At 37.7% G+C, this 16775-nt stretch overlaps 1 protein-coding gene across 2 annotated transcripts in view; it reads left to right on the top strand.

The window, feature by feature from the left end:
- The window catches only part of SYT1 (synaptotagmin 1), a 193741-nt gene that overhangs the window by 56369 nt on the left and 120597 nt on the right, over nt 1-16775 (top strand). For both annotated transcript variants that reach the window (XM_028105473.2, XM_028105474.2), the window contains exons 4-5: nt 67-234; nt 3471-3638. In XM_028105473.2, coding sequence (XP_027961274.1) covers nt 67-234; nt 3471-3638 — 336 coding nt within the window. The remainder of the gene's footprint in view (nt 1-66; nt 235-3470; nt 3639-16775) is intronic.

A 16775-nucleotide genomic window follows, 5' to 3' on the forward strand; every position in this document is an offset into this window, starting at 1 on the left:
ACAAGTCAGTCTTTTCCAAAATGTCCACCAATGCTTGTGTTTGCTGTATTCTGTCTCTCATTTCAGCTGCTGGTAGGGATTATCCAGGCTGCTGAGCTGCCCGCCTTAGACATGGGGGGCACATCGGATCCCTATGTGAAAGTGTTTCTGCTGCCCGATAAAAAGAAGAAATTTGAGACAAAAGTCCACCGAAAGACCCTTAATCCTGTCTTCAATGAGCAATTTACTTTCAAGGTATTTTTTTTTTTGTACTTACTAATAACTTTTCCTCTGTGGTTTTCAAGACCGATCTCATCCTGACACATACATAGACGTGCATATGCCCCTTGTTCAGAGGCTCACAGATGAGTTTATTCAGAATATTTAAAATTCTTAACTTCAGTCCAGTGAGGAGTCTACTGCATTTCGATGTGGTCAAAGTGGGATTCGGCTCAGCCATTTCAGAATAGAATATAGCCTGGAAGATGACAGGTCTGTCATTTCACATCTAAAAAGGAAGGTCAGCTATCGGTGAGCCAATAGACTTGAACATGTCCCCCTCTCTAAAATAAAGCCCAAGGAAGAATGAAATTATTTTTTCTAAGTCTCGAAGTTCCTGAAAATAAATCACAATCTCAGAACCGAGTAAGCTGTGTTCCACTGTTTAAATGGTACAAATTGGTTTTATTCTCATTGCAAAATTCTGTGTATACAGGGGCAATCCAAGCACACAGAAACCATTCTTAAACTATCAATAAAAAAGGATAAGAACCCCTTGTTTTTGCACATTTCTAGCATTTTCCTTCAACTGCCATCTGTTCCCTAGTCTTCTTCATCTTGTTGAAACACCTCAGTTGACAATCACCAAGAGAGATTCTGGCCATAGGATAATAACTGGACAGGAAAAGGTGATCTGCGGGCCTCGGGCGTCTCTGCATACACAAGTTCTGTAGCTCTTGTCTTGAAGTCATGCATAAAAACAGTGCTTTGGTAGCTATCTTTAATATGTGAAAAAAAATTTTAAATTACTTAAAATAATACATTTCTGAAAAATGAAAGTTCTGTGAATATGCAAGCAGGCAGATTCAGAATCCCTCATCTATCAGCCAGCCTTTGCGAAAGCATGTGCCTCATGTTGGCAAATACTGGGTATGAAATAAACGGATGAAACCAAGGGCATGAGTCATTTTCTCAAGCCCTGTTTCCAATTTCATAAAAGAGCAGTGTCTTTCTCTTCACTCTGAAATTTGAGGTTTTAAGACAAAAAAAAATCCCCAATGTCTTGTCAGTAATCTTTTCTAAAAAACTCTACACTTTTCTATGCCCAGAGAGTTCATTTAGAGTAGCAATAAAAACATTCTGAAACTACTCCGCTTATGAAGAACTAATCACTACGGCCAATACACCACAAAATGAAATGAAAAAACTAATAAAATACTGCAAATGGTAATCACAGTCATACTATCTATGTTTTAAACTCAATTTAGGTCAGCGGTTTCTAACCATGATTTAGTAAGCAGATTCTTAAATTTGTTGAATTACTAAAGGGGGCTTTCTGTTTTGAGTTATTCATATGTTAATTTTAAAAATAATATATTCCTAAAATCTGATGAAGAATCTCTGTGGCCTCATGAAGTTTAATTATTGAAATTTTTAAATTGCCTATAAAATTTTATCAGGTTCCATTTTATCTCAAGAATGTTGATCAAACCATAAATCAACCCAAAGTGTAATATATTTTGATACACTTAAGAACCATGCCGCGAACCATGCCGCTGTTTCCAGAGAATTGGTTAATTTCACCAGTAGACAGTGTAGACTACGCATCTTGAAATGCCACTAGGAGAGATGATAGAACAGAAGCACAACAGTTTAAAGAGCATAAGCTTTAAAACGGAGTTCAAATCCACTTGATATGAACTTGACATCCCCAACCTAAGGGTTGCTTCTTTTCCTCAAAACAAACTCCCACCTGAAGGAGCTACTAATCATTCAAATAATATAGAAGTGCCTACTGTGTCAACACTGTGCTAAATGCCTCACATGGATCCATTCAGCCTCAAACAGCCTTGTGAAGTGGGCCCTACTATTATCACTATTTGGTAGATGAAAAGTGTGTAGTTGGTTCACTTGCCCCAGGCCCTTCAGCCGGAAAGTGGGAAAACCCAAGCCTGGGCCTGCCTAACTCCAAGCCCAGGTTTTCTGACTAATGACATTTCAATAGAATCACCAAAAAAAAAAAAAAAAAAAATCCAGAGTAATTTTCAGAAATAAGATGAAATTTCTAAAGAGTTTATCCCTACTCTAAAACTCTTCTCTTCATTTGAAATTCAGTTTTGGGAAGGGTTTATTTTTTTTCTTCTAAAATGGAAAAGGTATTGTTCCTCCTTTTTAATCTAAGTATTTTAATTAGATTCCCAATATATCACAAGTAAGTGACAAAAAAAAACTTTTGAAAAACTAGAATTTCTTATACAGTTATGGTCAAATATGTTTCCTTCCCCCTCAATATACAGAGTTCACTGAGAAATGTTTGAGGGAGCAAAGACAACCATTTGTACCGATAAATAAACACTGATCAAAACTTCAATACAAGTCTAAACAATTTCTTAATTAGGCATTTCTACCCAATTACTGAAGCATAGCTTACTTAGATCGTACTACTTTCCCTGAATATTAAAAATGTCACTAATAAAAATCCCAACCCATAGCATCTGTCCCAGATCTATCTGAACAGCTGGAGAATTCATCTGTTCTGGGCCTTTTGCCACGACTCATCCTAAAAAGTGTCATACCTAAGAAGGAACTTCAAGATCTATATTATAATGCATCTCTGATATTCAAAACATCAATTTTCTAGTCAGTTCCTGTCAATCAGTAAATTATTTTAGGGAGTAGGTGAAGCAACTTGTGAATTTCATTTCAATCCTTTCTGACTCCTAGCATATCTTTTTATAAATCACTGCTCCATTCAACTGTGCCATCCAAATTGCTTGAAAGAGTTAATAGAACTTTTGAAACAAGTTTTCTACCCCAAATAAGCTATACCCTGAAAATATAACTGATAACAATAACAAAATATTCTACAAGTAAAACTTGCACAGTCAAGTGCAATTTGCTTGATTTATTCTTCTGTCAAATTCCCACCTGATCATTCCAATCATTCTAATGATAAATATTTAAGTGCCTACTGTGTGCCGACACTGCTAAATCTTGAAGTGTTTATAGGATGACTAATAGTAAGCCTCATTATCAATAATACTAATAGCTTCTAGAACTTTAGGATAAGGTGATAAGATGACTACGGTTAAGTCTCTATTTTCTCCCAATTTGAGCCTCAAGCAGTTATTCAAATGATTCCATTTTTTTTAAAAAAGCACGATTATCCTCATTTTGTTTCTGCAACTAAGTATTAAAATTAAACACTATAACCAAGTCATCCATTTTAAGCATTTTTGTGACCCGATTTTTATCTTCATCTCTTTATTTAGGTGCCCTACTCAGAATTGGGTGGCAAGACCCTGGTGATGGCCGTGTATGATTTTGATCGTTTCTCTAAGCATGACATCATTGGGGAATTTAAAGTCCCCATGAACACAGTGGATTTTGGTCATGTAACTGAGGAGTGGCGTGATCTGCAAAGTGCTGAGAAGGAAGAGGTAAGGCAAACATTAGCATTTCTAATATGACAAGCTGTACTCACCAGTTGCTCCTAACATAAGAACCTATTGAGAGACGCTCTCTACACAGGATGATGTGGGCCTCCAGCTGCTGACAGCTGGGAAAATAAGGTTAAGGAATTGATTGCATCACCTCATTAAAAAGGATACAGGTCTTCTGGGTCTTATTTGAAAGAAAAGAAAAAGATCTGTGCCTACCGTGTCTATAGATAATTCCCAGGACACAAACACACACGCCCACTCTCTGCTTCTAAAAAGCTTACAAAATGCCAGACACGCACACATCTACTTCTTTAAAGTGAAAAATCATCTTATTCTTTTTATCTTTCCACAATCATTTTGTGTTTCCTACATAGGTTATGTAGCTATTAAACAAAATAGGACTTTTCCCTTGATTATGTCTGCATATCACAGACCGTTCATTGTTTCCCCTACAGATATCAGAGCATGATGGGTGGAACATCAAATATAATTCACAAAGGCTGATATTAAATCCATTTTTTAAATGACTCACATTTTTATAGTACTCTTCACATTGTTTTTTTCCCAGTTTTCATAGTTCAGCCCCGGATTCTCCTGTGATTTAAAAAGGGAAGTTCAATATCTTTAGTGCATTTAAACTAGATAATAATCAATTCTATTTGATTATGCTAGGCCTGCCTAGCGTTTTTTTGTGCAAATGTCTCAATAGGCCAATATCAGAAAGGCAAACAACTCTAGCTTCCCTGAATTCCTAAAGCAATTCTTTTTTCCAGCCATTTTTGGGGTCCTGACAATCCCTTGGGCGATTATAAGCCCAAAAGATTGTCAACAGCCTCCTTCAGTGAGGATCCATAGAACTGTGTCAAGTGTGATCACATCGGGGCCACCAGGGAGATCAAAGAGAGGCCCAAGCCCTCAGAGAAATTCAACCAAGCCCATCACCTGGGAGTCCTCTCAACCTAAGATTTTCTGTGACCAATGTAACTAAGTGAGGTTTTAGAACAGGTTTGTTGATTGCTGTACTGAAATCGAATCTTTCTAGTCCTCCAAAATTATTATGTAGTTGTAAAAAAGGAATAAAAGGTATTTGAGTTGAGCTCTGCTTTCCTTTTGGAAAGAAAGATATATAACTTAACCAAATATGTTAGTCAAAATTAGATTCGTGGATATTGAAATCAATTTAGCCCCACTGTGGGTATTATTCAAAACCCACCCAAGGGTAATATTGAGTTTGTAAATTTTGTTATTTTTATAATAGTTCTTCTCTTTGAGTGAACTAGTATCAATATTAAATCCAAGATCTGTTTGAAAAGAATCACTTGATCATAACGTTTCTAATTATTGAAGAAAGTAATGAGCTATTTCATTGAATTTTTTTATTTGACTGAAATATTTTACTTTGTATGTTCCTTGCAGTTGGGGTACTAAGTGGGACTGTAACAAATATTCATTAATGGCAAGGTTTTTATTAGTTAACTGGTTAATGGTTAACTTGTTGGTTGAGTATCAAAACATGACCCACTCATGCTTCACAATGCCTACCTGTCCAGAGTTCATACTCCCCACCTTCACCTGATAACTACCAAGCGGTATGGTATTCCAAGATCACACTTACTTGAGTTTCTGAAAAGTTAGCAAATATTTTTGCCTGAGTTCAGAAAATGTTTAGAAAAAAAAATAGAAAGAAAGAGAGAGAGAGAGAGAGAAAGAGAGAGAGAGAGAGAGAGAGAAAGAAAGAAAGAAAGAAAGAAGAAAGAAAGAAAGAAAGAAAGAAAGAAAGAAAGAAAGAAAGAAAGAAAGAAAGAAAGAAAGAAAGAAAGAAAGAAAAGAAAGAAAGAAAGAAAGAAAATATAAAAGCCATCAAGCAGTTTTCCTCTTTCAAAAATTCTTTGAATATGGGCAGAGTTTGAGACTTGACAGTAAGCTGACAGGCTTGACTCTAGAATCTAAAAGAGTAGATAGACTGCCCAAAAAGAATCAAATTTTGCTTCTCACTCTCTGACTTGCCCTCTTTCTCTCTCTTCTGTTTCTTTCTTCTTCCATGTATTCTCTCCCTAAGAAAAAAATATGTGGATATTTACTATATATTGCTACATTTCTGGAACTGTGTAGGTACTAAACAAAGTGAAACAGGTAGACACTGCTCCTGCTTTCATGGTATATGGTGTGGTCTCCTTTTCGTCCTCATGCCAATCTTTGCTTTGCTTACTGTCAGTGACCCTGGTTTCTGGAAATAGTCCTGTCTGGAAAGTCAAACACTCCTGGGTTTCAATTCTGATGAGTCCATTTACCAGCTCAGAGAACTTGGACATGTCACTTAAGCTCTCTAAAATTCAGTCTGTTGATCCAGAAAGTGGTTTACCATTATCTACCCCTTGTCTTACAGATTAAGTAGGATAGAGTATAAAATGCCTAGTATAGAGCCTGGTATATGTAAGTGTCCAATAAGCAAGAGATCTCCCATTCTTTCTTCTTGGCCAATCTTTTTTGTGTTCTTTCACTTTGTTTTTACCTCCCTATTCATTGTGGCCTTTTCCCTCTATCCAAATCTACTTCTCTTTTTCTCATCACCATTGTATTTACTGAATGTCTCTGCAAGTTTTTAATGGTAAATAATTCTACAACTACATTTTTAAACTCTTGAGCCTTTCCTCTTTGATATCCATTTAGGAATAGTAATTTTTGGTTTGAAGTTGAGGGACTATTTCCTTTTATCATGATATAGGAAGCCTCATAAAACAGATGTCTAGTTTATGAACTATCTCCACATGACTAGAACCCGGTATAAAGTTCCTCATAATAAATGAAGTAAGATTCCAATCACGTTCTTGTACCTAAATAAGTACTTATTCTCACTGATATATGCTCTATTTATTTTCATGCTACTGTCCATTAACCACAGAAAATTATAGCTGTGTGAATAAATTGTAGTCTCAAATTGACTTTGGTTCTCACAATTTTAAAGATATTGTTTTTTCCATTTTACATCAACATTCTGTTCATGATTTTCATTTTCCTTTTATCTAACAGTATTAAGTGTTGTTTTAAATATAATGAGTGAGGGGCGCCTGAGTGGCTCAGTTGGTTAAACAATTGCCTTCAGCTCAGGTCATGATCCTGGAGTCCCGGGATCGAGTTCCGCATCGGGCTCCCTGCTCAGCGGGAAGTCTGCTTCTCCCTCTGACCCCCCCCCTCATGTGCTCTCTCTCTCTCTCTCATTCTCTCTCTTTCAAATAAATAAAATCTTTAAAAAAAGAAATAGAATGAGTGAAATATATCTATGAACGTGGCGGGGGGAGGAATTCAAGAAACAGCTTTGGAATCTAGAAACTGAACCATTCATCACAGTAGGTTAAATCCAACCCACTGAGATCCAACCCTGTTATTTTGGCTTTGTTGCCAGAAAGTAAAAAATTATAAAAGTCATAAAATGATGAAGCAATTATGTAAGTTAAAATTTTGTTATTTTAGTGATCAACGAAATGTGCAAGCAATTTAGGGAGAAAAAAATGGAAGTAGCCTTATCTGGAAGTTACCAAGCACATGTTGAAAATGTAAAGGTGTTTGAAAGAGAGAAACTATGCCAGGAAGAGCCCTAACAAGCACACGGCTCCCACTGTTAGATTCCAGTCCCTAGGAAAAGCATCTCTGACCAGGTTTCTATTCTGACTTGATAAATTTCTATGACACAATCAAAGCCATCTTACTGGTTTAAGTTCACTCAAGTTCTCTCTCCTTCCACCTCCCAACAGATGAAGATGGAATTTGACTTTACAGACCACTAGACCTTTTTCTTTCTTTTGTTTCTTTAAAACAGAAATGTATATCCTCTGAGTGGAGAGACAGTAACATAAAGCTTTTCCTTATTTTCCCTTTTTTAGTATGGGGCCTCAAAAATCATCCTTTTGCAAAAGGTTTTTAATCACCCATTTGCAAAAGATTTCTACTGTGTATAACCCCAGGCTATGTTTTTGAGATTTTCTTTTTAATCATTCAAAAAATATTGATGCCGCCCACAGGTCAAACCTGAACCCAGCCTTCCTACTTTTACAATAGTCCATTAAAGTGATACATCTACTTACTTACTTCAAATGTTACAATCAATGGCTATAATTCCATTTTTCTTTTTAAATTTTATTTATGATTTTAGAAATTGTCTCAGTTCTGCACCCCAGCATCAGATATATTTTTAAAGCACTGAGATCCTCCTTTTATTTTTTTTAGCATTTTATCCCTAATTTTTTTATGTATTTTTAGCATTTTGTCCCTAATTTATGTATTTTTAACCTCTACTACTACTTATCTCTAAAGACAGCATAAGAAATAGATACTACCAGAAAACAACTGAGCCTTTATTTTATTTTTGATCATATCTGTCTATGACTTTACCAGTGCTGGGTTTTGTTTTTTTTTTCCTCCATTAGAGAATAAGTCTATCACCTCTGGTTTGTGTAGAATTCGTTAAAGAGTAATTTTTAAATGAGATTCTGTAATCCAGTGCAAATGGAAAAAAAATTGATTGCTGAATTAAAGCTAGTTGGGACATAATTTAATTAGTACCCAAGCAGAAGGGAAGAGAAACTACTTTAGTGTCTTAATAGAAAATCAATTTTGCAACAAAATTTCACATTTTTAAGCCTAATTAGAAAAACATTTACTTCACAGAAAATCATTTGGACAATACATATTCAGTCAAATGGCAAAAGTTGTTCAGCCTCCAATGGTCAATTACTTGATATTTCTTTGGAATGGGTTAAAGTCGTTATTCCTTGTGACATCTTTTATTTCCAAAGATCATAAAAGAACCGATGTTATTTCTAAGTATACTTAGCAGTCAGACGATAAGTCATACCCTCTGAGAATCTCTGCACAACAAATCAATGCCCTGAATGGAAATCCTCACAAGAGGTTAACTGGTGGAATTTTAAACATGGATGCCAAAAAGAACCTTCCTTGTCATTCACAATCTATCACATTAGAGAAATCCAACAAAGACACTTATTTTGATCCATAACTTTACAGAAAGTTATATTTATTTGTATTTGTTTCCTTGTTCCTTGCCTGTCTTTCCCCCCAAGACTATAAGCTCCATCCCAGTGGCGGCCGTACCTATTGGTCCCCACCATGAAACCACGTTTGATCACAGAGGCAAGCACACAGTAGGTGTGCAAAAATATTTTTGCTTGAAGGAATGGGGGAAGATGTTTATTATACTGTGAGATATTTCAAAATTCCCTTTTTAAAGTCCATATCGGGGCGCCTGGGTGGCTCAGTTGGTTAAGCGACTGCCTCCGGCTCAGGTCATGATCCTGGAGTCCCGGGATCGAGTCCCACATCGGGCTCCCCCTGCTATGCGGGGACCCTGCTTCTCCCTCTGCCTCTGCCTGCCACTCCCCCTGCTTGTGCGCTCGCTAGAACGCGCTCTCTCTCTCTCTTTCTCTCTCTCTCAAATAAATAAATAAATCTTTAAGAACCTTTAAAAAAAAACAAATGAAGTCCATATTAACAACAGTAATTCTGTTCTTGTTTTATAAATTCATTAAAACTTACTTAAAAAAAAAAAAACTTACTTTAACTTCTCTACCTAAGCTATAAACACAAATAATAACAGCTACCCTTCCCTGAGAGTCTACTGTGGGCCAACAAAAATAATTCTCACAACATTCTTTTAAATTGGATTATATCTGTTTTACAAAATGAAGGGATAAGACCTGAAGCCCAGGAAAGTCTGAGACAAGTATCCAAGTTCAGACAATCCATGCCAGAGCCAAAATTCAAACACAGGTCTAAAGCCCATGCTGGTTTCTACTTAACCACACCGTCTTCATTAGACGATCTTTTTCAGTCTTTTCAGCCCCCAAAATATAGCTGTAAACTCAATTTAAATGCACCAACAAAAAACCAACTGATGGGAACTAGTTTTTCTCAGCTTTGACTTATTTTTTCAGCGTCTTTACATTTGGTCAGTTTGCTTTGACAACTTGCAACTGGTTAAAGTCTACATATATATTTTCCCTCTCAAATATTATAATACATTGCAAATGCATGTAACATAGCAAAAAGAAAAAAAAACAACTCTGGCATTTTGTTTCTTCTTAATACTTCATAAATACTCAGCATGAATTCCTGCCCAAGATACAAAGCCTTCAAATGCAAAGGCACAAATGTGTTATTATTCACTCATGAGTACTGATGAACTTAATGAAGGCAGAGGGATTTCTCTTTCATTTAAAAAAATAAGTAGAATATAAATTCCCATCCATTCATTTAAAATATATTAAATATCTGTGAATTTAGTATATAAAAGTATATTGTAAAGTATATGAAGTATACAAAACAGAAAATTAAGACTCACATATGGGAAGTGGCAATAATGGTAACAAAACTTTATAATGCAAAATAACCAAAGCTTCCAGAAGAGCAGAGTAAGAACTGTAAATTCAAATGTACCGTATGTTTTAAGAAGAAAAGGTATGGACAGGGAGGCTCCACTGAAGACTTGAAAAAAGTGAACCAGTCTTTAAGACGGAGAATTTGAATAGGTAGAAAGAAATGGAGAATGCCTCCCAGAAGCGAAAAAAAAAATCAGCACAAGCAAGTTTACAGAGCTGAGACTGCCAATAACAGGCCTAGCCCAGAGTGGAGTGAAAGCTTGAACAGATACCCTGCGATCGGGATAAAGGAGACAGAATGAAGTGGTGAGGGGACAGTTTGTCCCTTAAATATCAGATGGATGAATCTAGACTCAGGTCACCAAGTGAACCTTGTTCTTCCCAAGGACAAGAGTTGGACGAGAAAGACCAAACCCACATCTACGCCAAACACTCTACTAACTGCTTCTCTCACATTATTTCATGTACTTCTCGAGGCAGTCCTGTGGGGTAACTCTTCTTATCTCTATTCCACATATTAGAAAACATAATTTGCCCAGTGCCACCCAGAAAACAAGCAACAGAGCACAAATTTAGACTCAGGTCTACCTGAATCACAAGCCCATTTTTCTCTCTCCTCTGCCATATTAGCCACTCGGTTGACTGAAGCTCAGTGAGTACAAGGATGCTGTCTCATTCACCTTATCTCGAGAGCCTATCACTGTGCCTGGAACACCCACAGTGCTTAATATTTCCAAGTGAATTGAACAAATTAGAATGAAATGAGAATTTTATCAAACATACATCCTGAGTTATACCACCTTCAGGGAAGTGATCTTTGAAAGATGCCCAGTTATCCCAAGACACTGTTTATATGATACCCCAAAATCTTTTAAATTCTATTTTCTCTCTCCAGAAGTCTTTCTCAGTGTACAGTACAATCTTTTCTCCTCAAATTTGGCTTCTTTTTGCCTTCCCAAGGTACATTTTATTGAAATGGCCACAAACTATTTAGGGTCAAGTAGGAGTTGATGATCAAATGGAGAAAAATAGTTTTAGTTACTGCAGTAAAATAAGAGGATGAATGTTCTTGTAAGATCTGTCTTCTGACTCCAACCAAAGTGTGTTGAGCAGTAGCATCATCGTGTGGTCTCTCACATGGGTCACAATGGGAAAAATTATTAGGAGATACAAGTTCTGACACATATAATTCTAAGGAATCTAACTGTTGTTATAGAGACTGATGTAGGGGTTAGTTTTTCTTTTAACTCAAAGAATATAAGGGTTTTCAATTGAATTTTGTATAAAGCAGAGCAGAGTGGTTTAGAAGAATGGGTTTTTGAATATAGATTTGTAGAGCAGCAAATGAAGAGTGGGAGTTGAAATGGTTACAAACAGAAAACAAAAGAACAAGAAAAATGACATAGGTAAGAGCAGTCTTGCCTACATCAGGTTTATTATTGAAATAGCGAAGAGGTTTTTGAGTGGGAAGCAACATGTGATCGATGGAGGAGAGGAGAATGTCTAACCCTGTTGTGTCCTCCATCTTCCCCACATTTGGATCTCTTACAATGTAATCCTTTCTGGGGAGTTCATCATATGTTTTGGAACATATTTTTTTTTATTATCTTGTTTGTGAATTCTTCAAATTAAATGTTTTTACCTTCTGTCTTACTCCTACCTCACTCTGAGCAGGCCAAATGTTTGTATTGTGAAATCTGTAATCCATTACAATCTGTTACTCTGTGAGGAGATGAAATGTCAGCAATTGAGTTGTACTACGTATACTACAGAAAAAAGGAGAATGAGAACTTGCTGAAAAACACCAGCTTAAATAACTAAAAGATCAAAGAGGAGGAGCACCCACACCCACACTTACTTGTTTTAAACAAGGCTGTAAGTTTTTTTTATGAATTTTATGAACAAGAGTCTTTAAATTATTGTGAGTTACATTTATTCTTTTATTCTTTTATTTATTCAACATGTATGTATTAAGTCCCTTTTCTGAGACAGAGACCATTCTAGTTTTCAGGAATACAACAGTGACGAAGAGACAAAGACAGACCCATTGAGCTTATTAGTCAGTTATACTTTTATGGTGACACAGCACTGTAGGGGAGATTAAAGCTCTGGCCCCGGACTCAACCTACATGGACCCAACCATGATTCCACTTGCTATTGGGCTTGTTACTTAACCCTTCTGTAAAATGGGTTATTACCCACCTACATAAGCAAAGATACACTCTAAATGAGATCATTCACATGAAGCACTTAGAACAATTCTTGGCACCTAATAAACTGAGTAAATGTTATTCTCATTGCTGGGAACACAGATGAGTGCCCTTCTTTCCTTGCCAGGGGAAAAACAATCACTCTGACCACTAGACCTGTAGCTTTCATTTTGTGAAGAGACTTGGACAGACTCAGGGTTCAGAGGGCATTGTCATGCACGGTTTTGATTAAAAGGAGGTGTCTGAGCTTAGGACCCCCCCCCCCGACTGAGAGACTGTGGGGCATGAAAAGAGGTCCTAAATGACAACGCAGGGTAAGGCAATTCAACTCTTAAGCATATACCCAAGAAAAAGGGAGGCACATGTCCACACCAAAAAAAAAAAAAAAAAAAAAAACTGTAGGAGAATGTTCATAGCAGTATTTTTTTAACTGCCAAAATGCAGAAAGAACTCAAATTTCCATCAGCTGGTAAATAATTCAACAACAAGAGTATTATTCAGCCACCCAAGAATGCAGTACTGATACATGCTACAACATGGATGAACCAGAATAGGCAAATCCACACACAGAAAGCAGATTGATGGCTGCCGAAGGCTGGGAGTTGTAGGTGGGAGGGGAGGAATGAAGAAAGACCGCTAAGGGGTATGGGTTTCTTTGTGGGGTAACGAAGAATATTCTAAAATTAGGGAGTGGTGATGGTTACACAATTCTGCAGATACCAAAATCCACTGAATTGGACACTTTAAGAGGGTGAATTTTATGTTAGGTGAATTTTATCTCAGGAAAGCATTTTTTTCAAGTGTTTCAAGCGCTGAAACCCTAAATATGGAAGCAGGACGTTTGATGTTGATCCAGAGCCCCCATGTGAAACCACACTCAGGGATGCTGGGAGTTCTTTCCTGATATTGTTTGAAAAGTTTAGAGAGGTTTCCTCAAAATATTCTAGTTTCCTTTTGAACCATAGCATTTGTCTCCAAGATCATGCTCCTCACCACATGGCCCTTGAGATAAGGTCAACACTAAGACCCCATGGGTTGGGAAGAACGCAGGCCTAGGCCCAGGCCACGTGGCTAGCCAGTGAGAACTCAGGATTCAAACACCAGTGTTTCTGATTCCAAAGCCATTTTCTACTGGTCTGTACCCCTCGGGGTAGGAAGTGTTAGCCTTAATTCTCCTGAGGTATAAACATGGTTTGAAATATGAAGATTAATCCTTTTACAGTCCGTCTTTACACCATAGCTTCTCAGACTCCCCAAGTCATTTAGTTGCTCTTTTCTGGACCTTTTCTAGCAACATTATGCCTTTTTTGAGGTAGAAACTGATACATAATAAAATGCACTCCTATGAAATGTACATTTCAATGTGTCTTTACAGTTTTGTCCGCCCATACAACCACCACTCCAGGGAAGCTGCAGAATGTTTCTTACCCCCAAAAAAGTCCCACATGCCTCTTTGTCATCAATCCCCAGCCCCTAGAAGTCGTCTGTTCTTCTTTTTCTCACCATGGATTAGTTTGCCTGTTCTTGAACTACGTATGAATGGAATCATGCTGTTTTGGGTCTATCTTCTTTTGTTCCAGATGCTTCTGAGATCTTTCATATAGTCTCTCCTTATAACTTAGTGTTCTACTGTATGAATAGACCACATTTATCCATTTTTGTGTTGATGGACCTTGGGGTTGTTTCCAATTTTGAATCATGATGAACAAAGCTGTTGTAAATGTACTTGTCCAACTTTCTGTGGGGGGTATGTATCCTGCTTTTTTAAGCTAAAGTGACCAGAACCCCAGGCAATAGTCTATATAGGAATGCACTGTGATATTTACTATCTGGGATTCAATAGTATTTTCTTCTCATTTTAAGGGGCCGCCCTGATGATGCTCGGCTCACTTTCATCTTTGATCCTGGCAGTGTATTATCTATGCTGTACCACACAGTTGGCACATAGCCCTGTTCTCCAAGGGTAATTGCTTAGCCACATAATGCTCATACATGGAAAGATACCTTGTTTACCTGTTTTGTTGACTACGCAGGTGGAGTATGAGCTCCTTAGAACAAAAGTATTTCATAATTTGCACATCATAGGAGTGAGCTCTCAGGAAAAAGCATGGCATGGGTCAAGTGAGGATGTAACTCAGTGTCCAAATCCCATAAACTTTCTGAGCCTCATTTTTTTATATGAAAAATGTAAAACAGATTATGTACTTTGACATTTGAAAATTTTTTGCCCCCAATGGTGTGTAGTAAATATATAGAGTTAGCAACCATTAAAACAACCTAATTTTAGGATATTTCCATCACCCCAAAAAGTGCCCATTTGCAATCACACCCATTCCTATCCCTTGGCCCGAGGCCACTGTTAATCTACTTCCTATCTCTATGGATTTGCGTAAAGATTCTAGACTTTGCATATCTGTATAATCCTGTAATATGTGGCCTTAAAAAGTCTAATGTCAGGAAGCCTGGGTAGTTCAGTCGGTTAAGCATCTGACTTGATTTCGGCTCAGGTCACGATCTCAGGGTTGTGAGATCAAACCCCCCTTGAGGCTCCATGCTCGGCATGGAGTCTACTTAAGATTCTCTAGTTCCCTCTCCCTCTGGCCCTCCCTGCCCCAAACCCCCTCACCCCCACCCTCACCTTGTGGTCACTTGCACACTCACTCTCAAAAAAAAAAAAAAAAATCTAATGCCAAATAAATTCCTAAAATACATACATACATTGAGTAATGAATCACTGTTCTGTGGGGGCAAAAGTCCATTGTTTGCAGTACTGTTTAACAGTTTCAGGAGTTTTCCTCTTACTGTTGGGCCAGTGACAGTGTCAGTATCTCTGGGCCACTCCTGCCCCCCCCATTCCGGATTTCAAGTGCCTTCGGGCAGAGTGGAATGGCACCTAAGCTTTTGGAAAAGCTGATGGAAGAATTCTGTCGGTCTACTTCAAACAGAACAATCCTGGCACTTGCTGTCTGACAGCTTTATCTCCTCTCTTCCCTGTTCTTTATCTCTTCACAGGAGGAACTCAGGGGACAAACAAACCATTTAGCTTACTTTTTTGTTCCACTTTTAATGTCCCTCAAGTCTCTAATAATGTGCAATTTTCTCCTGAGATGGCCTGGGATGAATGTCAGAGTGCTCACTGGCGTGTCTTTCTGCTGGGCTCCAGGATAGGGCAAACTTCCGGCTTGGGAAACAGGAGAGCCTGGGCCACCAGGAGAACCCAGCCCAGCAAATCCAGCCGTGAGCAAACCATCTATGTATACCTTTAAAATGCTTAGAGGGCGGTGTTCTTAGAAATGATGCCTTTCATCCTAGAAAGAGCCCCTGCTTTCAACATCCTTTCTGACGATAACTTCTAAATCAGTATCTCTTTTTATGTGGAACATAGTTTATATTCAAAGACAATTTTCTGGACGTCAGGGAACACCAGAGTGTAGGGATGAGCATTTGGGAGTGAAGTACAAGGCCCCATGGACAATGCTATTAAAAAGGAAGATTTTTTTTTTTTTGAAAATACTTCTAGCCAAGTCTTCGCATTCTCTAAGTTTCAAACACTTTGGAATGTTGCAAGAGGTTGTGTTTACCAAAAGTTAACCAACTGCGCTTCAGTTTAAGACGTTATTTCTACATAAATAAATCTATTCTGACAAGGCACTCCCCTGAAGTTTTGCTTTCTGCTAGTGTTTAAGGAGAGAAACGGGGGGGGGGGGGGATGTCTTTCTGGAACCAGCACATCAGGAATAGTCTGTTCTTAATTGTACCTCAGTGTCAAAAAAATAAAAATAAAGTGAGATTAGAATTTAAAATAGGTCAAGAGTCTGGAGTTTTAGGATTTGATTTTAGAACACATTTTTCAACAGCTTAAGTCATAAAGAGGGAATGCAGACAGCCTTTGAAATACTTGCCTAATATAAAATCAACATCAATGTTTAACTTAGATTCTGAGGAGAGACGCACACTCTGTTTAAGGTCACTGACTTTCCAAGTACTATCATACTGATATTTTGTTTATATTGAGGCCATGTTCGAAAATTACATGAGGGTTCTGGAACCTGCATGTCAGAGTAGGCTTGCCTAATTTTAGGCGGGGAAAAGTCATTCATGTTTTTACTTGGTACACTGCATTTGCAAAGCTCTGTTACCTGGAAAAATCAAGTAGAGCGAAACTTACCGTATTTAAATTCACATCTCAAGTGTTTATATGAGCCAGGGACTGTGCTAAGTATGGTAGATCATTTATTCCTCACAGCAACACTATGGGTAGGTATGATCATTATCCCAAATTCAGAGACAAAGAAGCCAAAACTCAGAAAAGTTAGAAATCACACCTGGTCCTACAGCTAAGGGGATGGCTGAAACTCAAACTTTTGTCTGACTCCCAAAACTCATCTTTTATGCTAGACAGCCTCTGAGAATGAGGTTCTCGAGCCCTGTGCTAGGGATATTTTAATCTGCAAACACATGAACACACTGCACACGCCCTACAGTTTGTCTCCCTGACTCTGTTCTCCCAGCTCCCAGGCCACTACCCCGCT

This window comes from Eumetopias jubatus, unplaced genomic scaffold (assembly GCF_037043125.1).
Source record: "Eumetopias jubatus isolate StellerSeaLion01/CBP00866 unplaced genomic scaffold, mEumJub1_p1.0 scaffold_8, whole genome shotgun sequence".
In the NCBI taxonomy this organism is placed as follows: domain Eukaryota; kingdom Metazoa; phylum Chordata; class Mammalia; order Carnivora; family Otariidae; genus Eumetopias; species Eumetopias jubatus.